Genomic DNA, 25,645 nt, shown 5'->3' with positions numbered 1-25,645 from the left:
CTCTGCTTGGGTGAACACCCTGTCTCGGCCTTGTGTCGTGACTATCAATGGTGGTGGCCGAGCCCGTCGTTGACCTTCCTGGAGGCATCGGTGTTGTGTTGTTGCACCCCTCCCGCACGGATCCGGCCATTGCGACCTCTCCAGGGGAAACCCATAATCTTGTGATCGGACGATGGCGACGCTTTGGTGTGTCGTTTTCCCTCTGGGGGCTTCGTCTCGGAGCTCGGCATCGGCAGGGGGGACCGGTGGTTTGGCGATGGTTGTGGCGTCCAGACTCCTGTGACAACGATGACGGTGGGAGCGATGTTGGCGACACGGCAATGGTTGCGGTAGTCAGCTCTTCTTCGGCGTGTCCGCGGGATTGTCTCAGTTTGTTTGCTGTTGTGGAGTTGAAGTTGCTGCTGCGGGGCCCCTGTGGTATACGATGACCGGCTGCATGTGGCCCGTTCGGCGACCTTCCGTGGCGCCAGCCATGCCTGGTTTTGTCCGTCAGAGTCGGAGTTGCGTTGTCTGGCCGCCAGTTACTGAGTTTTGAGGCAGATTTTCATGCAGTTTCACGTGTCCGCTTCAGTGTGGGTTGTCGTCGATCACCAACGGCGAAGTCGGAGTCGTTTGCTGAGAGCGTAGGAATGGCGATGACGCCTCTAGGGGAGGAGTGATGACGAGGACACATGTGTGTTGTCTCGCCATGGCCCTCCTTGGAGTGTGTGTGGGGGGGAGGGGGGAGGGAGCGGTTGTGATGATTTTCGCCCAGTTTTTCTTAATTAACTGAACAACTCTTTTATTTTTAATGAATACAGGATAACCATCATTCGAAAAGAAAAAAAGAATCTACTACGCGTTTGTACCAACAATCAATGGGAACAAGACGAAAACAACCAGTAGCTCATTATTTCGACCGCACCAACAAACCAAATAATGCTACTCCAAATTCTCCTCCCAATTCCCAAATACTCAATGCTAAACCAATATGAAAATCAAATCATGCCACACAAAGGAACAAATTTCTGAGTAGCCACCCAGCTACCGCTTCAGTCCAGTGCCGAGATGTTCACTCACACTACACGGCAGACACGGCGTAGACCGCAGCAGCCGCGAGCGCGAACACCAGGCCCGCCGTGCCCCTGACTGACGAGCCGCCGTTCTCCTGCAGGTACGCCGATGGCGTCGCCTTCGACCCCGAGCCGGCAGGTGTCTGCACCTCCGGCGTGGCGGCGCCAGGAGCACCGCCACCGCCGTTGCACTTGCTCGCCGGCGGGGTCTGCACGTTGCACGCCTTGGGCAGCTCGAGCGCGCGCGTCTTGTTGATGGTCATGCCGCCCAGCGACGACGAGTCGCCGCCGAGCGCGCTGCAGAGGCACTGTGGCTGGGACTGCACCACGGAGCCGAGCTGCGAGCAGCAGGACTTTGTGGGCGCCGTGTCGTTGCCGCTGATGTAGTTCATGCACGGGTACAGCCCGACGAGCGCCGCCGTGCACCCGGACTGCGCCGACGCCGACGCCACCAGCAGGGCCGCTGCCACCGCAGTGGCCAGGAGGATGCTGCTGCCGGACATGGCTCTCGCCGCCATTGATGGATTTCTCTTTCCCTTGGATCGGTATTTGATAGTGTAAGCAAGAGGCTTTTTCTTGGGATCGATGCCTCTTGCTTGCGCTGATCAGGCCGGCTAGCTGTTTGTGCTTTTGAAATTCGGGTTAGCGTGAATTTATAGGAGTGGTATTTGTTGGGGAGGTGGAATTAGCTGGGGATGTTGGTGAGCTGCATGTCCCTACTTCCTAATCTTGTCAAGAAAATGGTTTCTTTCTCGGAATTCCTCGAGTTGTCGTACACTGATCGTTCAGACAAATATTGGATATGTGGCTGCTATAACCATGTGTCATCGTCGATGCCATGTTGGATGAACCTAACAACGGTACTGACTGTCACGGTGTAGCTTTGTTGGTTGTAACAAGGGTTTCCCGGTTTGGATCAAGTAACTTGCTTGTTGGATCAACCGCAAAAGAACTTGCTTGCTTTTTCTTTCTCATTGAGTTGACTTGCTTACCTACTTCATACTTTGAGGAGGAGAATCCTTGAACTTGCGAGGTGCTATTCACTTATGTGCTAATGCAAAGGACTTAGAGCAACTCCAGGAGTTCCCCTAAAAATCTTCCCGTAAAGCCAATTTTTTACCTTCCCGTAACTTTTAGAAGAAGTTGTCTGGACACAATTTTTGTCAGTTCGTGTAAACTTCTTCGCCTAAATATTTTCATCTTCATTAAACACAACTAGCTAAATGACCTAGCGCCCACTAGTCAGTGACACAAATGACGGAAACCGGCACATTGGCGGAGCCGGCGGCATGAGCGACGGGTGGTGATGCGACCGACGGCACAACGGCGGTGTTCTGACATGTCAGGTCTGTGCGCGGCGGCATTCGATCGAGGTTCCGGTGGGGCGGCGGCGTTCCGGCGGGCCATGTGTGGAAGTTTTAGGCGGTTACAATTCCGCCAAAAGATATAGGAAGGTCATCTTCTTGTAAACTTGAGGGGAGAAATTTCACTTTTACTGGATTTCTATTGTTAAGGCTAATTTGAGGGATCTGTTTGAGAGGTTTTCTTGCCTCTAACTTTCCGTAAACAACACTTAATTTAGAGATAGGGAATTTCTTGAAGTTGCTCTTCATAAGCATCTAAAATCGGACCCTCCCATCCTTTCCCATATACGTCTGGTTGAACGAGAGAAGAAAAAAGTTCATCCTTCACTTCTCGCCCATATATATCCGGACTATACGGCACCCTTCAAACTGAGCTCATACAGGATATGAAAAAGCCTCGGACATATCCCCGTGTCAGCCAAATATCACCGAACTCATCTAGGCCCCACCTGCGACCACCCAACCAACTTCTCTCTCCTCTCTCACGTACATGAGATTATTAAGGTCGTCGAACCCACCATCGGAGCTCATGCCACCCAGCCGCCCGTCGCCCTCTCTGACGCGGCATGCTTGCGCGGCTCCCTCCCGAGGTTGCCCTAGCTCCCACGATGGTCGACTCGTGTCGCACGTGTGGTGCATTTTGTAACTGCAGCAATGGAAGCCCATGATAGGCGCACCAGGCCGCCAGTAGGGCGACACAGTTTTTCCTCCTCCACCCACGCTATGGAGAAGAGGTTGCCGACCGGAGTTGTGGCGTCAATGTCCATTGCCACCTCCACCTCCTTCGCAGCGCTGCCTCCTCAGCGATCTCTTGCAGGGCCAAGGGGCCGCCTCCATCCTCCTTCTCTTCATTCTCCATCTCCTCTTCCTTCAATATAGGCTCTGAAGAGCTCGAGGCTTGGCCAGCCTCAGTGTGGGTCCAGTGTTGGGCGTCCGCGACCCGAACCTCCGCCGTGTTTCGGCATGACGCATCGGCGTTAGCTTCTTGTAGGCCACAATCATGGTTCGCACGATGGAGGCGACAAAGAGCGGACGGTGAATGACGATCTACATGGGCTCAGACACTTCCGGAGCAGCACGTCCGCCGATCACCTCCGCTTCTCACCGGAGCAACACCTCCGCTATCAATTGCCTTCTGAATTGCAAAGAGTGGTGGGGAGAGGAATGCGACTGTGATTTGGAAGCAATTAGTTTTTTTTTTCAAATATGCACGTTTGGTCGTTACGCCTCTTGGGCCCCGTGTCGATGTGGAGCAGTCGAAGCACCAGGCAGGCAGGTCAACGAGGGTCGGAAGGATTTAGGACCTCGGATGTATCACTTAAAAAATTGGGGCTTGAATGTGCATTTTGAAAGAATAGGGACTCGGTTGACACTTTGGTGAATAGAATTAGGACCACCCCTTGCATTGTACTATTTTCAGTAAAACAAACAGGCAAAAGTTTTGTTTTAGCTTGTTTTCACTTGAAACAAATGCATCAACTATTTTATAAGCTAAAAGACTTATGGTATATTCTTATAAGTTTGTATTTCCTTCTCAATCAATATGTATTCACGCACCTTTAATAAGGAAACATAATGTAGTGATACTTATTTAACCATTACGTTGCACTAAAAAAGTTCATGCATTGTCCATATTACAACATTAGAATATGAATGGCTCAATATGCTAGAGAATAGTTTGGCCATATTAAGATACTTAGTAGGTACATAATTCACAATGAGTCAAAACTACACCTACTATTTACAGATAGATCAACAATATATGTTAATATGTAAATAAATATTTCAGGTGTTGCCCACGTAAAGTGTCTGGGTTGGAACTTGGAGACGACAATGCACCTAGGAACCTCAGACTCGCGCATGATATAAGCAAGCTGATCACCTCCATGATTGCCGACGGCGAAAGCACCGTCGAATCGACGAGCTTGAGTCATCCTCGCACAACTGCTACTCAAGCAGTGCTAACACTCCAGTCGCACCGTGGCTGTACGCCCATACACCCGACCCGAGTCGCGTAGTGTGGGCAAGTGAGAGCCATCAAAAAGAAAAACCGAAGGATATTCGGTGTGATCCTCTTACATTGTGCATCCAAGCTGGATCGGCTAATTCCATAGCTGGGAGCTATTGAGAAGACGAGACACACATGACACATCTACTATGTGTTTGTACTTTGTACCATCAATCAATGGGAACAAGACGAAAACAACCAGTAGCTCTTTATTTCGAGTGCAGCAAGAAATCAAATAATGCTATAGTACAGATGTGGAACACAACACTGACCAATCCTCCTCGCCAATGCTCAATGCTAAACCAATATGAAAATCAACTCGTGTCACACAGGAAACAAATTTCTGAGTCGCCACTCGCCAGCTACCGCTTCAGTCCAGCGGCCGAGATGCTCGCTCAATACACGGCGTAGAACGCAGCAGCCGCGAGCGCAAACACCAGGCCCGCCGTGCCCCGCAGTGACGAGCCGCCGTTCTCCTGCAGGTACGCCGATGGCGTCGCCTTCGACCCCGAGCCGGCCGGTGTCTCCCCCTCTGGCATGGTCGGCGTGGTGGCGCCAGGAGCACTGCCACCGCCGTTGCACTTGCTCGCCGGCGGGGTCTGCACGTTGCACGCCTTGGGGAGCTCGAGGGCGCGCGTCTTGTTGATGGTCATGCCGCCCAGCGACGACGAGTCACCGCCGAGCGCGCTGCAGAGGCACTGTGGCTGGGACTGCACCACGGAGCCGAGCTGCGAGCAGCAGGACTTTGTGGGCGCCGTGTCGTTGCCGCTGATGTAGTTCATGCACGGGTACAGCCCGACGAGCGCCGCCGTGCACCCGGACTGCGCCGACGCCGACGCCACCAGCAGGGCCGCTGCCACCGCAGTGGCCAGGAGGATGCTGCTGCCGGACATGGCTCTCGCCGCCATTGATGGATTTCTCTTTCCCTTGGATCGGTATTTGATAGTGTAAGCAAGAGGCTTTTTCTTGGGATCGATGCCTCTTGCTTGCGCTGATCAGGCCGGCTAGCTGTTTGTGCTTTTGAAATTCGGGTTAGCGTGAATTTATAGGAGTGGTATTTGTTTGGGAAGGTGGAATTAGCTGGGGATGTTGGTGAGCTGCATATGTCCTTACTTCCTAATCTTGTCAAGAAAAATATTGGATACGTGGGGGCGGCTATAACCAGGTGTCGTCATTGATGCCGTGCTGGATGAACCCAGCAACGGTACTGAGTGTCACGGTGTAGTTTTGTTAGTTTTAACAAGGGCTTCCCGGTTTGGATCAAGTAACTTACTTGCTTTTTCGTTTTTTTAGTTGACTTGCTTGCCTACTTGATACTTTGAGTAAGAAGGATCCTTAAACATGCCAGGGCTATTCACTTATGTGCAAATACAATGGACTTGCAGCAACTCCAAGAGTTCCCCTAAAAATCTTCCAGTAAAACCAGTTTTTTTTTTTGCTTCCCGTAACATTTAGAGGAAGTTGTCTGGACGCAATTTTTTGTCAGTTCCCGTAAACTTCTTTGCCCAAATATTTCCTATTTTATTTGTCATTAAACATAACTAGCTAAATGGCCTAGCGGCCGCTAGTCAGTGACACGCGTGACGGCCAACGACACATTGGCGGCAGCGGCGGCATGAGCGGCGGGTGGTGGCGCGATCGGCGCACGGCTGCGGCGTTCTAACATGTGCGGCGGCTACACGGCGACGACAACGAGGTTTCGGTGGGGCGGCGGCATTCCGGCAGGCCATGTGCGGAAGTACTAGGCGGTTACAATTCCGCCAAAAGATACAGGAAGGTCATCTTCTCGTAAATTTGCGGGGAGAAAATGCCAATTTTACATAATTCTCTAAAGTTAAGGCTAGTTTGCGGGATCTTTTCGAGAGGTTTTTTTGCCTCTTACTATCCGTAAACAACAGTTAATTTAGAGATACGGGATCTCTTGAAGTTGCTCTTCATAAGCATCTAAAATCAGACACCTGTCCTGTCCCATGTACGTCTGGTTGAACAACCTGGAGAGAGAGAGAGAAGAAAAAAGTCCATCCTTGACTTCTCACCTATATATATCCGGATTATGCGGCACCCTTCAAATTGAGCCCATGTAGGGACGGATATTGAAAAGCCTCAGACATGTCCCCTATGTCAGCCTAGATATCACCGAACTCATCTAGGCCCCACCAGCAACGACCCAGCCAACTTATCTCCCCTCTCTCTCATACCTGAGATGGAGGTCGACGAACCCACCATCGGAGCTCACGCAACCCAGCCGCCCGCCGCCTCCTCTGATACGGAATGCTTGCGCGGCTCCCTCCCTAGGTTGCCCTAGCTCCTGCGGTGGCCGATTCGCATCGCACGCATGGTGCATGTTGGCGCTGCAATAATGGAAGCCCACGACAGGCACACCAGGCCGCCAGTAGGGCGACACAGTTTTTCCTCCTCCAACCACACCACAGAGAAGAGGTTGCCGACCGGAGTTGTGGCGTCAACGTCCATGACCACCTCCTCCTTCTCCTCTGTTGCGCCGCCTCCTCAGCGAGCTCTGCTAGGGCCAAGGGACCGCCTCCATCCTTGTTCTCTTCCTCCTCCATCTCCTCTTCCTTCAATCTCGGCTCTGAAGAGCTCGAGGGTTGGCTAGCCTCAGTGTGGGCCTCGGTGTTGGGAGTCTGCAACCCAAACCTCCGCCGACTTCGGCATGACGCACCGACGTTAGCTTCTTGTAGCACACAATCATGGTTCACTCCATGGCGATGACAAACGGCGGAAAATGAATGACGATCAACATGGGCTCGGACACTCCCGGAGGACCACACCCGTCGATCGCCTCCGCTTCTCAGCAGAGCAACACCTCCGCTATCAATTGCCTTCTGAATTGCAAAGAGTGGTGGGGAGAGGGAATGAGACTGTGATTTGGAAGGAATTAGGGCTAGTTTTTTGGTTGCAAATATGCATGTTTGGTGGTTACGCCTCTTGGGCCCCGTGTCGATGTGGATGCGGTCGAAGCACCAGGCAGGCAGGTCAAAGAGGGCCCGAAGGATTTAGGACCTCGGATGTATCACTTAAAAACTTGGGAATTGAATGTGCATTTTGAAAATAGGGAGTCGGTTGAGACTTCATGAAAGAATTAGGACCGCCCCTTGCATTGTACTATTTTCAGTAAAACAAACAAGCACAAGTTTTGTTTTTAGCTTTTTTTTTCACTTGAAACAGATGCATCAACTATTTGATAAGCTAAAGACTATTATGATATATTCATATAAGTTTGTATTTCCTTCTCAATCAAAATGTATTCATGCACCTTTACTAAGGAAACAACATATATTGATACTTACTTAACCATTCCATTGCACTAAAAAAGTTCATGCATTCTCCATATTACAACATTAGAATATGAATGGCTTAATATGCTAAAGAATTTTTTGGCCATATTAAGATACTTAGTAGGTGCATAATTTACAACGAGTCATAACTAAAACTATTATTACAGATAGATCAATAATATATATTAAAATATAAATAAATGTTTGAGGTGTTGCCGACGTAAAGTGTCTGGGTTGGAACTTGGAGACGACAATGCCCCCAGGAACCTCAGACTCGCGCATGATATAAGCAAGCTGATCACCTCCATGATTGCCGACGGCGAAAGCACCGTCGAATCGACGAGCTTGAGTCATCCTCGCACAACTGCTACTCAAGCAGTGCTAACACTCCAGTCGCACCGTGGCTGTACGCCCGTACACCCGACCCGAGTCGCGTAGTGTGGGCAAGTGAGAGCCATCAAAAAGAAAAACCGAAGGATATGCGGTGTGATCCTCTTACATTGTGCATCCAAGCTGGATTTGCTAATTCCATAGCTGGGAGCTATTGAGAAGACGCGACTTGTAAAGGGGGAAATGTAAGGATCGGCCTGGTGGGACCTATGTATCCAACGCCGTTCTGTACATAAGTTGTTTATAAAAAAAAAGGAAACTAGTGTGGACGATGTTTCTTTTTAGAAAGTGTGAACAATGTGAGAGTAAACTTCCCTTGCATGAAAATATGAGCTAACATTTGATCTTGCTTACTACACGTCACTGAAACAAATACCTACCATGACAATTTATTAATGGGCTACCATGGCAGTTTTAATTGATACATATAATATTTAAATACACTCTAACTTTATATACCAAATTAGAAAACACTTAAAGTAAAAAAAATCACTAAAATAAAAAAAATATTATGTCAACCAGGAACAACGTTAACAAATCAACATGATACAATGCAAGAAAATGGCACAAATACAATTTGCGCAACCCAACTGAGCATAAGAAAATAGTTAGTACAACATGCGTAATTAGCAGGTAAATGATAAATGGACAACACATTTATTTATATATCAATAAAAAAATTCAAATCAAACATACCTAACACAAAACTATGTTCGCAAAAGTCTTATATTTGTAATATCATCACATTTGGTTTCAGGTTTTCTTCAAACAAAACAAACAACATGTTATTATCATTGAACTTCACTTCATAGTGGGAATTGCCTGCCACAAATACTTCACATTTTCATCCAGGTTGTACATCTGACAGTGCAAGCATTTCGGAGTAATTCGGTTGCCCCTACTTGGTGCTCTGTTTTCTGAGTATCACTACTCTGTTTTCTGCTCTGTTTTCTGAGTATCTCTACCCTGTTTTCTGCTCTGTTTCCGTATCTGCATCGCTCTGCGCTCCCTCTTTTTCTGGAGTGGATATGTACTTTCGTACTTTCGTCGAGGAACTGAACAATCTTTGTTTTCAGCAGGACTTTGTGGGCGCCGTGTCGTTGCCGCTGATGTAGTTCAAGCACGGGTACAGGCTGACGAGCGCCGCCGTGCACCCAGACTGCCGACGCAGACGCTACCAGCAGCGTTGCTAGTGTCGCTGCCAGGAGGATATTGTCGCTGCTTGGCATGGTTCTGGCCGCCATGCGATGAATCCTCTCCTTGGATTGCTAGTGAATGATGGATGCGTTTTCTTGGGCTGGAGGCTTTGGAGCTAGATGCTGCTTGTTTGCGTCGATGAAGCTTGTGAGATTGTGCTTTTGGCGTTCCAATTTGTGTGTTCTTATAGGAGTGGTTTTTGTTGTGGGAGGTGGATTTAGTTGTGTACGTTGGTGACTACTTCATACTCTTGCAACTGTCATGTACTTTTGAAAAATAGTACTCCCTCCATTCCATAATATAGTGCGTCCACGCTTCCCGAGATTCAAGTTTGACCGGAAATTTAACCAACAAGACCGATTGCAGCGGGGACAAAAATTATATAACTGAATTCGTATTGAAAATACGAATTCAGTGGTATAATTTTTGCTCCCGCCGCAGTCGGTCTCAATAGTTAAATTTACAGTCAAACTTGATTGTCAGGAAGCGCGGGCGCAGTACATTGGGAATGGAGTGAGTACACACTCCGTCTCAAAATAAGTGACTCAATTTTGTACTAAAGTTAGTATAAAATCGAGTCATTTATTCTGGGACAGAGGGAGTATATATGTGGCTGCTGAAATAGTTGGTCTTGAACGAGGTGCTGGTCCATGGCGTGTTAGAGCCACTCTAGCAGACCCCGCAAAACGCACGAAACTGCAAAATAACCGCCAGTTTGCAGTTTTAGGCGAAAAACGACCAGAATAGAACCCATAAACCACCCCAACCTGTAAACTTTTTTAAGGGGCACCGCAAATATCCCGGCCGAACCCGTGAAAATAAGGATTTCGGAGACGACTCGAGGACGACCTGTATACGTGAAAGATCGTGGCGGGAGTCCAACTGCCAGCAGGAACTTCATGGCTCGCTCCCGTCCGCCCGTCCCCGGCCGCCGGCGCACGCCCCGGCCCTCACTGCCGCGCCCGCCAGCCGTCCACCCCGTCTGCCAAGCCCGTCAGCCGTCCGCCGCGCCGGCCTGCAGTTCTCTCGACGAGGAGCTAGCTAGCTAGCTAGCCAGCCGAATCGATTCGAATGGATCAGCTAGCTAGCTAGCTAGCAGCTCAATGGATGCGCGTGTAGCTAGCGAATGTAGGAGTTCGGCCGCCGCCCGCGCTGCCCCGACGGTCTTGGCCTCCGCCCGCGCGCTGCGGCTGTCTGTTGCTGCAGTCGGCACTGCTGCTGGCCCCGGCCCGGTCGCGCTTCCTGGCGAGCACGAGGAGATGGTCGCGGAGGCAGGATACGCACACGCCGAGAGGACGAAGGTCGAGATGGGAAGGGCGTGAGGAAGAAGATGGTATATTTAGAGAATATTCCTTTTTACGGGTTGATTATACGGGTTCTGTTTGGCCGCAGGTAAAATCGACCCTTATAATCCGTTTTTCTCAACCCGTAAAACACTTATGCGGGTCGTGGTTTTACAGTGTCCGCTAGAGTTGCTCTTAGAGGAAGCTAGCAAAGGTATTGGGTGTCACGGTGTGCTTTTTGCTGGCTAGCTCTTGTATTTTTCTCCCGGTTAGGAAGTACCCCAGCAACTTGCTTTGTCATCCTGACATGCAGCCAATGGATCTGATACAAGATTTTTGAACTTGCGAGCACAAATCACTTCTATCCAAATGCAGAGCATCTCACTTCAATATATTTTTTCTAGAATATGCATGAGGGTGCATATCATATATTGATAGAAGAAGAATGGAGATAGAGCCCATCACCAAAGTTTACATACACTGATACACCTATTTACAAGGGCGCATGCAATAGAGCCACCCTACTTGACAACCGACTACTCATGACACCGTTCTATCTCACCAAAGAAAGACCCTAGATCTCCTTTGAGAAGTCATGTCGTCCACCAAGTTCTGCCTCCTCGGTTTATGTTGGTAATCACCCACTGCATGGATGGCGACGCACCATCAAACACCACCTCGTTCCTGTGCTTCCACATCTCTCAGAGAGTCAGCGTGATGATTGCTTTAAGATCTTTACTGGAGCATTGGTTGGTCGATCGCGTGGTGCACCACTCCACCGGTGTATCCGTAGCTTGAGGCGACTGGTCCGGCCTCATGATGCCTGCCAAATCCAGGCCCACACAGAGGATATTATTTATGCTCTCTTCGTGTTGATCGCAGAACAGAGAGACCTGTTGGTGCGGAAGGCCCTTCCTTAGCCAACCTATGGGATGTCCAACATCTATTGTCCATAGCTAGCCAAGTGAAGAAGCGACACTACTAAGGCCAACTCCACCGCACGACCCCAAACGGACGCCCGCTTTGTCCGGATTTTGTCCATTTGGGGTGCCAACGGGGTCGTGTCCGTCCGGGTTTACGTTTGCGTCGGCCGGGCGCCCACCGCAGCACACCCATCCCAAATATTGTCCGGCTCGGTCATTTTTTCAAACACATAAACGATAGCGGCAGCCCTCCCAAGCGGCCGCTCCTCGCCAGGCCGACCGCGGCAGCCCGCGCGCCGTGCTCGCCCGTCAACGACAAACCGTGCGCGCGTCGCAACTCGACCGCCCGCCGCTTGCCGTGCCGCCCGCCGCGCTCGCCGCTCGCCGTGCCGCTCCCCGTGCTGCACGCGCCCACGGCGGCAGCGGCTGGCTAGATTGAAGGAGCAAGAAGTTGTACTCACCCAGGTGCGCTTGTGGGACACCATCTCGGGCCACTGCTGGAGCTCGTCGGTGACGCGGAGCGGGTACATGATGCCCTCGTAGGTGGTCTGGTAGCGGCGGCTCTGGTAGTGCCAGCAGCCGAGCACCTTGCCCATCTCCCCGCGGACGCCGGCCTCCTCGAGGGCCTCGCCCCGGGCCGCGTCGTCCATGGACTCGTCCAGCTCCCACCCGCCCTTGGGGAAAATCATGTCGTGCCCCTTCTGCGAGCTGATGACCAGCACCTCCAGCTCGCCCTCGCCGACGCTGTCGCCGCCGTCGCGCACCCGGTACGGGATGCACCCCACCACGATGCGCCCGCCGGTGCTCGCGCTGTACCGCTGCAGCTCGCGCCCCTGCCTCGCCACAAATCGTTCGAATCTTTAGCTAGCTAGAGTGCTAGACGCTCGTTCGTCGCAAGAAAGAAGATGAGGGATGGATGGATGGATGGATGCTGGAGTAGCAGCTGTTGGTTTGCGGCCATGGAGCTGCGCACGGCGAGCGGCTCGGGCCGATGGAGTTATCTCTCGCCGCGCTCGCAGCCGGGCCGCGCCGCGCCTCGCCCCGACCGCGTCCCGCGCCGGCGCCTGCTCCGTGCTGCTGCTGCCGCAGCTGAGCTCTCCGCGGCCTGCCCATCCTCGCCTGCGCCACCGCGGCCTGCCCGCCCTGCCGCACTCGCCGCTCCCCGCCGCCCGCCGCGCCGTGCGTATGTGCGCCGGCCTTTGCGTGGTTGGTGGGGCGATGGGTGAAAAGGAGGAGAGAGAGATGGGTGTGTGGGTGGGTGGTGGGTCCCTTTTTGTTTCGATGGCAGATGGGGCCATCACCTGCATGCGTGGACGCAGCCGGACGCACGGGCGAGAAAAACGTCCGCATTCTGTCGGCTTTGACCCCAAAATCAGACCAAGTTTGGGCCGAGAGGACCGAGAATGGGTCTAAAGCAGACACAAAATGGATAAAAGTCCATTTGCTCCCGCGCGTTGGGCCGCCCGATTTGTCCTTTTTACCCCAAACAGACGGGACGGACAAGATAGGGTCGCGCGGTGGAGTTGGCCCACTTGCCACATGCGCAGGTACTCTTCCATGACATGCAAAGCGGCAGCTGGCCGAATATCCTACGCCCAGGAGTTTTCTTGGAAGGCATGCGCTACTGTCCTAGTGCAGCTCACCCGCGGCGTGACCATGCTGTAGATTTTCGGCCCCAACTCTTGTACACCATATCCATTGATCCATCGACCTTCGCAGAAGAGGACAATGTTGCCGTTCCCTAGATGTGCTTGAACTACCGCATGGTAGATCCCTCGTGCTTCGTTCGAAACCGTAATTTTCAAATCTCTTCATGGTCCGATCTTTGCAGCCAAAGCCAGCACACTTGAAGAGCATGGTTCACCCACCTTAAATTTGGTATTCCTAGCCCGCCTGCCCACTTCGGTGTGCAAACCTGTTCCCAAGTCACCAAACATTTGCCCCTACGGACCTCTCTCTGCGCACACCACAAAAGTCACCAACATATCTTCTCGAGGACCAGCAACATCTTGGCAGGGAGCTCCAAAGCCATGATAGCATGAATGGGAATGGAGCATAGGACCAATTGTATCAGAAGAAGTTGAACGCTCGTTTGGAGTCAGCTCCCTCGCCATGTGGGCAACTTGTTTGCTAGCTTACCCACCAGGAATTGAAACTGCGCAGCCGAGGATTTTCGGATGCTTAACGGAATAGCCAAATATCTGCACGGGTAGGTGATACGTCTCCAACGTATATATAATTTTTGATTGTTCCATGCTATTATATTATCCATCTAGGATGTTTTATATGCATTTATACGCTATTTTATATGATTTTTGGGACTAACCTATTAACCTACAGCCCAGTGTCAGTTTCTGTTTTTCCTTGTTTTTGAGTTTTACAGAAAAGGAATACCAAACGGAGTCCAATTGACGTGCCAATTTTTGATGATTTTTTATGGACCAAAAGAAGCCCCTGGAGTGAAAGAGTTGGGCCAGAAGAGTCCCGGGCTGCCCACGAGGGTGGGGGGCGCGCCCCTGTCTTGTGGACAGCTCGGTGACCTCCCTGACTTGTTCCCGACGCCAAAAATTCCTATAAATACTGAAATCCCCAGAAAATAACCTAGATCGGGAGTTCCGCTGCCGCAAGCCTCTATAGCCACCAAAAACCAATCGGGACCCTGTTCCGGCACCCTGCCGGAGGGGAGATCCCTCACCGGTGGACATCTTCATCATCCCGACGCTCTCCATGACAAGGAGGGAGTAGTTCACCCTCGGGGCTGAGGGTATGTACCAGTAGCTATATGTTTGATCTCTCTCTCATGTTCTTGATATGGCACGATCTTGAGGTATCACGAGCTTTGCTATTATAGTTGGATCTTATGATGTTTCTCCCCCTCTACTCTCTTGTAATGGATTGAGTTTTCCCTTTGAAGTTATCTTATCGGATTGAGTCTTTAAGGATTTGAGAACACTTGATGTATGTCTTGCATGTGCTTATCTGTGGCGACAATGGGATATTCATGTGATCTACTTGATGTATGTTTTGGTGATCAACTTGCGGGGTCAGTGACCTTGTGAACTTATGCATAGGGGTTGGCACACATTTTCGTCTTGACTCTCCGGTAGAAACTTTGGGGCACTCTTTGAAATACTTTGTGTTGGTTGAATAGATGAATCTGAGATTGTGTGATGCATATCGTATACTCATACCCACGGATACTTGAGGTGACATTGGAGTATCTAGGTGACATTAGGGTTTTGGTTAATTTGTGTCTTAAGGTGTTATTCTAGTACGAATTCTAGGATAGTTCGAATGGAAAGAATAGCTTTGTGTTATTTTGCTACGGACTCTTGAATAGATTGATCAGAAAGGATAACTTTGAGGTGGTTTCATACCCTACAATAATCTCTTCGTTTGTTCTCCGCTATTAGTGACCTTGGAGTGACTCTTTGTTGCATGTTGAGGGATTGTTATATGATCTAATTATGTTATTATTATTGAGAGAACTTGCACTAGTGAAAGTATGAACCCTAGGCCTTGTTTCGAAGCATTGCAATACCGTTTGTGCTCACTTTTATCATTTGTTACCTTGCTGTTTTTATATTTTCATATTACAAAAACCTATATCTACCATCCATATTGCACTTGTATCACCGTCTCTTCGCCAAAATAGTGCACCTATACAATTTGCCATTGTATTGGGTGTGTTGGGGACACAAGAGACTCTTTGTTATTTGGTTGCAGGGTTGTTTGAGAGAGACCATCTTCATCCTACGCCTCTCATGGCTTGATAAACCTTAGGTCATCCACATGAGGGAAATTTGCTACTATCCTACAAACCTCTGCACTTGGAAGCCCAACAACGTCTACAAGAAGAAGGTTGCGTAGTAGACATCAGTAGGTGCCGATCATGCAACCCAGCAGGTTATGCATTAGTTGCACCTGCTCTGGAGAGCAATGGATAGGCAAGGCCGCACTCTTCTGGAAATTGACTTGTAGGCCCGAAGCAATCCCAAAGTCATGTAAAATCTCAGCGCAAGTCCTGAGCTCCACCACTCTAGGTCTATAAAATAGCATCACGTCATCCGCAAAAATTGAGATTTGTTGCTGGAGTGCCCTGTTGTCCAACGGTCCGAGTATGCATGTCGAAGCAGTCCGTGCGAACAACTGGTGAGGTATCTCTATCACTAGGATGAATATAATGGGACATATCCAATCTCCTTGTCTCAGACCAGCTCACGGGTAAATTGGTGCCCCTGGCACATCGTTGATGAGAACACGCGTGGAAGACATTTGAAGCAACACACACCATTGTACCGTGTCGAACACCCTTGATATGTCCAGCTTAAGCATGATCGTGGGTGATATGAGGGTGTGAGGCTTACGCGCGGTGCCTTGTTTCATCATCAAGTTACCATGGATGGATCACACTTGAATGAAGGCGCTCTGGTGGATGCCAACCAGCCCCGGCAGATCCTCCGCGAGATGCACCGAAAGGGTATTCATGAAGATCTTAATCACGCCATGCCCATGACTAACTGGGCGATAATCTTTTATGTCCGATGCCCCGTCCACCTTCGGCAATAAGATGATCAAGGCCTTATTGATCAACTGCAATCCCCTCGCTCCTCCCAGTGGAAGTACGCCATGGCCCTCATGAAGTCTTGTTGGATGATGTCCCAACACACATAGTAGAAATGACTCGTGAAGCCATCAGGCCCCGGGCTTTGTCTAGGAGCATGCTCCTGATGATTTTATGCACTTCCTCAAGTGAGAATTTAGCATGTTTGGCAGGTAGGTCCAGGAAGTCAAGATTCAGCGAGAACTGCTGCTCAAGGGAAGTGCCAAGAAGCTCCTCATAATACACATCCACTACCCTGGCGATGGCATCGTGTCCAGTAGCCACCTAACCGTTGCACGACATAGATCGTGTTCTGGTGCCGCCAGTGCGGGGCATGAAGCTGGAAGAACTAAGTGCTCGCATCTCCCTCTCACTGCCAAAGTAACTGCGAGCGCTGCCACGATATCATGAGCTCCAGGGAAGAGAGCCCCAAGAGCTTCTTCTTCAACAACTTACGTAATTCGATCTCCTCCCTCTCTAGGGCCTTCATATCTGCTGCAATGTCCAGGCGGTATATTATCTCAGTTGCAATGGCAATGTGTATCTTGATGTTGCCAAACCAACAGTCACTCCACCTCTGCAGGGCTTCGGTCGTGGCCCGCAGATTGTTGTCTAACACCTTGAATGGGTTCCCGGCCGAGCGTAATGAATCCCATGCTGCCGCAACTATCTCCTTGAAATCCTCCTTCTTGGTCCAGCCTCAAACTTGAAACGCCTCCCTGCGCACTTAAGAAAGGACTGCGAGTTGAATACTAAAAAAGACATGGACTTTTTTTGCAAAATTGTTAATGGTGAACGGGCATAAGCAATTGGTACTTTATTAGTAGGTAAAGATTTAATATTATCGGACCTCAAAAGGCCAAGTGGTGGAAAGCACATTGGGTCACTTGGGCCCAATAGGTGGAGGTTCCCCCCTTCTCCTTATAGAAGGAAGGGGGAGGCCAAATTGGAGGGGGAATCCCCCTCCTTGGCCGACCAAAGAGGGAGGGTTTCCTTCCCCTTGTGGCACCCCCTCTCCCCTTCCTTCAACCTATATATACTTGAGGATTTTGGCCCTTTTAGATAAACTAGTTTTGGAGCCTCCTCTAGTTCTCTAGTCTAGTTCTAGTTGTTCCAGTTAGAGCTAGATCTAGTTCATGTAATCCTCATAATTAGAAGCCTTTCTAATCTCCTCCCTCTAATTATTTGGTGATGATTAGCTCTAGACGGCGAAGCTCTACACTTGCAATCCGTGGAGAGGTCGTGCTTTCGGTCTTCTATTCGAGGGACACCTCATGGGCGGTCGCGGGATCGTTCATCTATGGTTCGAGAGACTCCAAGTACGATCTACACTGACTCTTCTTCCGCTGCAATTCGGAGTCGGTAACGATCTGATACAAACTGTTATCATATCTTCATAGTGTTTCCATGTTCTATTTACCGAAGGAGATTGCCAAGTGTTTCGTCGAGATAATCATAATATGGTCTTTACAAGTATCCGTAGAGGTGATCTATACATTGTTGACTTCACTAAGAGAGCCAAACCTCGCACTTGTTTAATTGGTAAATCTTCTAAAGGATGGTTATGGCATAGATGGTTAGGTTATGTTGGCAGGTGAAATCTTGATAAGGTTATTAAAGGTGATCATATCCTTGGTATTAAAGATGTTATATTTGACAAGGATAGACTTTGTAGTGCTTGTCAAGCAGGAAAACAGGCTGGAGGAAGTCATCCCGTGAAGAACATCATGACCACGAGAAGACCACTTGAGCTACTTCACATGGATCTTTTCGGTCCCAACGCTTACATGAGCCTTGGTGGTAACTCTTTCAGTTTGGTCATTGTTGATGATTTTTCCAGATTTGCGTGGGTGTTCTTTCTTGATGACAAATCACAGGTACAAAAGATCTTCAAGAACTTCACCAAGAAGGCCCAAAATCAATTTGAAGTGAAGATCAAGAAGGTTCGAAGTGACAATGGAACGGAGTTCAAGAACACTAATGTGGACACCTTTCTTGACGAAGAAGGGTTTTCACATGAGTTCTCGGTTACGTACATACCTCAACAAAATGGAGTTGTTGAGAGGAAGAACCGGACACTTATTGAGATGGCGAGAAAGAGGCTTGATGAATTCAAAACACTAAGACACCTTTTGGGCGGAAGCGGTTGAAATAGCTTGTCATGCTACAAATTGACTATATCTACACAAGCTTCTCAGCAAAACCGCATACGAGCTACTCACCGGTAACAAACCCCAAGTTGGATAATTTCGAGTATTGGGTAAAGGTGCTACATTATTGATAAGCATCCACGTTCAAAATTTGCTCTTAAATCTCATGAAGGTTTTCTACTCGGTTACGGCTCAAACTCTCACACTTACCGTGTCTACAACAATCTCACCCGAAAGGTTGAAGAGATGGTAGATGTGAAGTCTGATGAATCTAACGGCTCACAAGTAGAGCAATTGCCAATTGATGTAGGAGACAAAGACCCCTGGAAGCAATTCAAGATTTGTCTATTGGCAAAATTCGCCCAACAGGGGTGAAGGAGAGCACTTTGTCCATTCATGTGGAAGCCTCAACTTGACATCAAGGTGAACCACAAGTTTACATGGAGGAATCCACAAGTGGAACACATCAAGACGAAGGAAATGAAGAAGTACATCAAGATGATCCACCTCGACCTCCTTCTCCACCTCCACAAGCGAACGACAACGCCAACAACAATGAAGAAGAAGATGACAATGAGGATGCTCCACGTCAACCCAAGAAAAACTCTCATGAGTTAGAGCAAGATTCTTAAGAGATCACCCTGTCAAAAAAATCTTTGATGACATCCAAACCGGCAGAATCACTCGCTCTAAAACTCGTTTAGCTAACTTGTGTGAACATTACTCATTCATTTCTAGTATTGAACCTATGGAGGTAGAAGAAGCTCTTGAGGATCCAGATTGGATAAACGCTATGCACAGAGAACTCCACAACTTCGAGAGAAACCAAGTGTGGACATTGGTTTAGAAGCCCAGCGAAAATCAAAACATCATTGCTACAAAATGGGTGTTTCAGAATAAGAAAGATGAGGATGGACAAGTGGTACGCAACAAGGCACGTCTCGTTGCTCAAGGCTACACTTCAGTCGAAGGTATGGACTATGGTAAGACATATGCCCCCGTTGCTAGACTTGACTGCATTCACATTTTACTTGCTTAGCCAATCACCATGATATCACCTTATACCAAATGGATATTAAAAGTGCTTTTCTAAATGGTGAGATTGAAGAGTAGGTTTATGTTAAACAACCTCCTAGTTTTGTTAATTCCAAGAAACCCAATCATGTTTACAAACTTCACAAAGCTCTTTATGGTCTTAAACAAGCTCCTAGAGCATGGTATAAATGCTTGACCAAGTTCTTATTGAAAAAGGCTTTGAAATTGGGAAAATTGATTCTACTCTTTTTACTAAAAAGGTTAATGGAGAATTATTTGTATGCCAAAATTATGTGGATGATATCATATTTGGTTCTACTAACCCCCATTTTAGTGAAAAGTTTGGAAGGCTAATGTCGGAGAAGTTTCAGCTGTCTATGACGAGTGAACTCAAATTTTTCCTTGGTTTGCAAATCAAACAAACTAAGGAAGGTACCTTTGTCTCACAAACAAAGTATACCAAGGATCTTTTCAAGAAGTTCAACATGCACGAAAGCAAAGGCATGAAAACACCCATGCCTACTAGTGGACATATTGACTTGACTAAGGATGGCAACCTGATTGACCAAAAGGTTTACTGATCTATGATTGGTTCATTATTGTATCTTTGTGCCTCTCGTCCCGATATTATGCTAAGTGTGTGCATGTTTGCATGATATCAAGCGGATCTAAAAGAATGGCATCTTAAAGCTGCGAAAAGGATAGTGAGATATTTGATTCATACACCAAATTTTGGCATTTGGTACCCTAAAAGGTTATCTTTTGATCTTATTTTTTATTCCGACTTGGACTATGCCGGTGACAAGGTTGATAGGAAGTCCACTTCGGGTACATGTCAATTTCTTGGTAGATCCCTTGTCGCTTAGTCCTCCAAGAAACAAAACTCGATGTCCTTATCTATCGCTGAAGCGGAATACATTGTCGCGGGATCATGTTGTGCTCAATTACTTTGGATGACCCAAACTCTTACAGATTTTGGGATACATGTGAAAATGTTCCATTGCTTTGTGACAATGAGAGTGCTATTAAGATTCCTCACAATACCGTGCAACATTCTAGAACTAAGCATATTGAAATTCGTCATCATTTCATTCATCATCATGTTGCTAAAGGAGATATCGATCTTAAGCATGTTCGTACCGCTAAGCAATTGGCGAATATCTTCACTAAACCGCTTGATGAAAAGATATTTTGTCGTTTTAGAGGTGAACTGAATATCATTGATGCCTTAAACTTGGAATAAATTTTCCATTTGGACGCATGCAAGGCATGAGCCTAAGTGACTAATCCTTGATATTTCTCTTATGATGGTGATCATTTATCTTGGATGTATTTGCACCCTTGTATGTTATCTAACCCTTGTAGGTACTTGGACGAATCTCACTCTATGAGATTGCACCTCACTCACATCTTGAGCAATCTCTACATCACCAAGTATCTATGTGGTGGATGTTGAAATCAAGGAAGCACGAACATACTCAACATATCCTTTGACAATATCATTATGATGATTCTCACTTTTTGTCATGTTGAATACACAAGTGCTTTTCCTTGCAAAGCTAACCCATGTAGGAAAATGAGATTCAACTCCAAAGGAATGCTCCAAATGATCTATATCAACATTGAGCATCCACATCTTCACTATCTACATGAAGTCATAATCGACAAAACCCCAAGGTTAGTTGATCCCTCTTTAGGGGGATATCACATCTAGGGGGAGCTTTGCTCTAAAAAGTGAGCCAAAGAAAATCTAATGGTGTGAACACATTAATGCTTTATGTAAAAGTGATAACCCCATTTTGAGCTTAACGATGAGTATGACCTATGATCAAGTGATCTCACTTGACTCCTAAGTCAAAATACTGTAACATAGGTAACTATGTCACCGACCATCTCTAGATGAAGTTCTCTAGTGTTTTCTCTTCTTAGTTGATTTTTTCTGTGCATTTCTTCTTGCTATTGTGTTTCTCATCCAAAAATACTTCATCTAGATCCTTATTTTCTCTATTTTCTGTGTCATTTTCTCTAAGTTTCTAATTCATTGAAAATCCTTCATAGAATTCCTTGAAAGTCTTTGTGAAAGTTCTATTACAAGTGAGCTGAGTTGACAAAAAAAATCCTCTGCATTAAACCCGATGTCACCGATTTAAGCCCATCGGCTAGACCGAAGCACAAGGGTCACTTGACCAACTGTTCATCGGTTCCACGAAAACGGACTACCTAGGTCTCACCGATGTGCACCTTCTATCTCGGAGTCACCAATTGAATTGGATCGACGTAACCGACTTTACTTCTGAGAGAACTTTTTCTGTCATCTTATTGCATATTTTCTTCAGCTACACTCAATGATTCTTTCCCTCTACCAACATCCTAAGCTACATTATGCTTTGTAGTATCTCTCCAGGACCACACTCACTTGACTCATATTCCCGAAGATACCCTTCTTGGAAATTGATGTCAAAGTGGGAGAGAGAGAGAACATCAAAGCTTATTTGAATACCAAGAGAGAGCACATCAAAGCTCTTCTAAGAAAGATGCATTTTCATAATAGGAGAGAATTCACATGTCCTTAAGAGGGGAAGGATATGTGAGTCAGTCATTTAATTTGCTCTCATCATAATATCTTTTTGCTCTAATTTTATCTCACCCTATCTTCTCCCATTATCAGTGTTGGATTCAGGGGGGAGAAAACTTGAATTTAGGGGAGAAAAATCCTTGGAACTTATTGCAAATCCTTTGGGGACATGCTAATACTCAGATAAGTGCTTACGGTTGCATGTCATCCCTGTCTTGGTACTCTTGTGTCTCTTAAAATTCTTCTTGTTTAAGTTCTCTTGTGTCTCTTAAAATGCTTCTCCAAGAGTGAGCTCGAGAACCACAAGGTAAGTATATGCATCACATTATTGTGCATGATGATCTCTTGCTTTTGCACATATTGATTGCAAGAGGTATTCATAAACTTGAAGGTACATCTCATATCACTTCTATTGCTCTGATGCATATGGCCAAGATGCATGTAGCTCATTGTTGACTCCATCATGTTGTGCACTCACATGTTCTTCAATTCTATCATTAGATGCCTACACACATGTAGGGGGAGCTTATGCTAGTCACATGTTCTTCCAAAGCTTTAAATTATTACTTATTCTATCATCTACTTGACACTTTGATGTATGTTGTCATCAATTACCAAAAAGGGGTAGATTGAAAGCACAAGTGCTCCCTGGGTGATTTTGGTAATTAATATCAACATATCTCTTGTTGTACTAATAGTTTCATCTAGTATGTTTCCGAGGATTTCAACATTGGAGTGGCAAGGACAAGAGGATGTGGACCCCTTCAAAATGCTAAGGACAAAGATTGACAAGAGCTCAAGACTCTTCATTTATAGTTTAGTGATCCAAGATCACATTGAGTCCATAGGAAAGCCAATACTATTAAAAGGGGATGAGGTGTTGCTTAATGGTCTACTTGCTCAAATGCTTAGTGATATTGCTCCAAAACCCTGAGCCACTTTCTCCATCCAAATATGTCCAAAACCCAAATACCAACTCGGCCTCACCGATTCTTTCTATCCAGACCCACCGAGTTCATTTGACATAGCCATTGCCAGAAACCCTAACAGTTCGGTCACACTGATTCGGATCTCGGTCTCACTGAGATGGCCTTACAAATTCCCTATCACTTGTTGTAATTATTTCGGTCTCACCGAAATGTTGCAATCGGTCTCACCAAAATGTTGCAATCGGTCTCACCGAGTTTGCTTGACAGGTTCTCTGTTGCTTATTTCTTCACTTCGGTCTCACTGAGTTGATGCAATCAGCGCCACCAAGATGAAGTTTTCCCTAAGCCCTAGCACATCAGTTCCACCGAGTTGTTCCAGTCGGTCCCACCGAGAATCCTAACGTCCATATTTTTGAACAGATTAGTGCCACCAAGTTTACATATCGGCGCAACCGAGATGAGTCAAAGGTGTGTAACAGTTGGATTTTGTGTGGAGGCTATATATACCCCTCCATCCCCTCTTCATTCGTGGAGAGAGCTATCAGAATGTGCCTACACTTCCATCATTCATTTTCTGAGAGAGAACCACCTACTCATGTGTTGAGATCAAGAGATTCCATTCCAACCATTTGAACCTTGAATTTTAGACTTCCCCATGTTGCTTTCCACTCAAATCCTTCTTCCACCATTGCCAAATCTATGAGAGAGAGTTTCGTGTTGGGGAGACTATCATTTGAAGCACAAGAGCAAGGAGTTCATCATCATCACACCATCTATTACCTTTTGGAGAGTGGCGTCTCCTAGATTAGTTAGGTGTTACTTGGGAGCCTCTGACACGTTGTGGAGTTGAACCAAGAAGTTTGTAAGGGCAAGGAGATTCCCTACTTCATGAAGATCTACCCTAGTGAGGCAAGTCCTTCGTGGGCAACGACCATGGTGGGATAGACAAGGTTGCTTCTTCATGGAACCTTCATGGGTGGAGCCCTCCGTGGAATCGCGCAGCCGTTACCCTTCATGGTTGAAGTCTCCATCAACATGGACGTGCGATAGCACCACCTATCGGAACCACGCCAAAAACTCTCCACGTCTCCTTTGCTTTTGCACACTCCAATCTCATCCCTTTACTTTCTTGCAATTTGCATGCTTTACTCTTTCTGCTGCTCATACTATTTACATGCTTGCTTGAAATGTATTGTGAATGCTTTAACATGTGCTAAATGTTGGAAATATGCCCTAGAGGCAATAATAAATTGGTTATTATCATATTTCCTTGTTCATGGTAATCATTTATTATCCATGTTGTAATTGTATTGACCGGGAACTCAAATACATGTGTGGATACATAGACAACAACATGTCCCTAGTAAGCCTCTATCGGACTAGTTCATTGATCAAACATGGCTATAGTTTCCTAGTCATGGACATGAGTTTTCATTTGATAACGATATCACATCATTGGGAGAATGATGTGATGGACAAGACCCAAACTATGAACGTAGCATATGATCGTGTCAAGTTTATTGCTATCATTTTCTGCATGTCAAGTATATGTTCCTATGACCATGAGATCATGCAACTCACTGGCACCAGAGGAGTACCTTGTGTGTACCAAACGTTGCAACATAACTGGGTGACTATACAGGTGCTCTACAGGTATCTCCGAGGGTGTTTGGCATGGATCAAGACTGGGATTTGTCACTCCGTATGATGGAGAGGTATCTCAGGCCCCACTCGGTAATACAACATCACAATAAGCTTGCAAGCAATGTCACTAGTAGAAAAGGGGGCATCAGTCCCGATTCATAAGGGCCTTTAGTCCCGGTTCTTGAACCGGGACTAAAGGGTCGTTACTAATGCCTCCCCCCTTTAGTCCCGGTTCAAACTGGAACCGGGACTAAAGGTCGCGACCACGTGGAGCTCCACCTTTAGTCCCGGGGACTAAAGGAAATTTTATGATTTTTCTTTTTTGATTTTTTTTTTCTTTTTTTATTTTTTTTTCAAATTTCTGAATTATTTTAACCTCTAATCTCTAATCACCACCCCTCATCACTGCTCAGTTTAGCCTCTAATCTCTAATCACCCCTCATCATTCCTAATCATCTAACTTCCCGAACGGTCACCCATCCTCCCACTGCCCCAGCCTGAGCACGCTTAACTTCCGGGTTCTATTCTCCCTCGTTTCCAAGTCTGCACTTGTTGTTTTCCTGACAATAGTAAGATGTCAATCCTATTAACCCTCAGGAATTTTGCGTGAGCATGAAGTGACACATTTCACTGTTTGAGTTTGAAACTATTGTTTTAAAAAACCATAATTATTTAGTAACACTAATTTTTCTTGAATAATTAGTTTGACCATTGTTTGACCAATGTTTGACCACGGTTTGACCAGTTTTGACCAAAATTCAAAATAACTGAAATAATTATTTAGTAACACTAATATTCTAGAATAATTAGTTATATCATTGTTTGACCACAGTTTGACCACACAGTTTGAAATTTTTTCGATTTTTTCCACTCTAGATCTTAAAAGCCCCGTAACTTTTTTCTGTTAGGTTTTTGAGGATTTTAAAAATGTTTAACGGGGTTCCCCCGGTTAAATTTGGATGTAACTTTTCGAGTAGATGATTTTTCATATAAAAAACTTTTTCATCCGAGTTAGTATGCAAAAGTTATGCCCATTTTACTAAATTCTAGAGAGATTTTGCAAATAAAGTCAAAATTAACATTTGCAAATTTTCCCAACAACTAGAACATATATCACATGGGAAACTTATTTTCTTTTATTTTTTTGACATTTTCACCATTTTCTTTTATTTTTTTGAAAATTGAAAAGGCGATCC

General features: G+C 46.8%; 2 protein-coding genes across 2 annotated transcripts; both read right to left on the bottom strand.

Annotated features, from left to right (window-relative positions):
- Positions 1-849: 849 nt before the first annotated feature.
- LOC119306377 (non-specific lipid-transfer protein-like protein At2g13820) lies at positions 850-1,657 on the bottom strand. Its single transcript, XM_037582614.1, has one exon. The coding sequence runs from the start codon at positions 1,568-1,570 to the stop codon at positions 1,061-1,063; it is 510 nt and encodes a 169-aa protein (XP_037438511.1). The 5' UTR covers positions 1,571-1,657; the 3' UTR covers positions 850-1,060.
- Positions 1,658-4,615: 2,958 nt separating this feature from the next.
- On the bottom strand, positions 4,616-5,419 carry LOC119306375 (non-specific lipid transfer protein GPI-anchored 2-like). Its single transcript, XM_037582613.1, has one exon. It carries the CDS (start codon positions 5,330-5,332, stop codon positions 4,820-4,822), a length of 513 nt encoding a protein of 170 aa, XP_037438510.1. The 5' UTR covers positions 5,333-5,419; the 3' UTR covers positions 4,616-4,819.
- Positions 5,420-25,645: the final 20,226 nt, after the last annotated feature.

Source organism: Triticum dicoccoides, chromosome 5B, assembly GCF_002162155.2.
Source record: "Triticum dicoccoides isolate Atlit2015 ecotype Zavitan chromosome 5B, WEW_v2.0, whole genome shotgun sequence".
Classification (NCBI taxonomy): Eukaryota; Viridiplantae; Streptophyta; class Magnoliopsida; order Poales; family Poaceae; genus Triticum; species Triticum dicoccoides.
This window is presented reverse-complemented; position numbering and strand designations above follow the sequence as displayed.

Coding starts and splice junctions, on each gene's coding strand:
- LOC119306375 (XM_037582613.1), bottom strand. CDS start 5,332: ATGGCGGCGAGAGCCATGTCCGGCAGCAGCATCCTCCTGGCCACTGCG.
- LOC119306377 (XM_037582614.1), bottom strand. CDS start 1,570: ATGGCGGCGAGAGCCATGTCCGGCAGCAGCATCCTCCTGGCCACTGCG.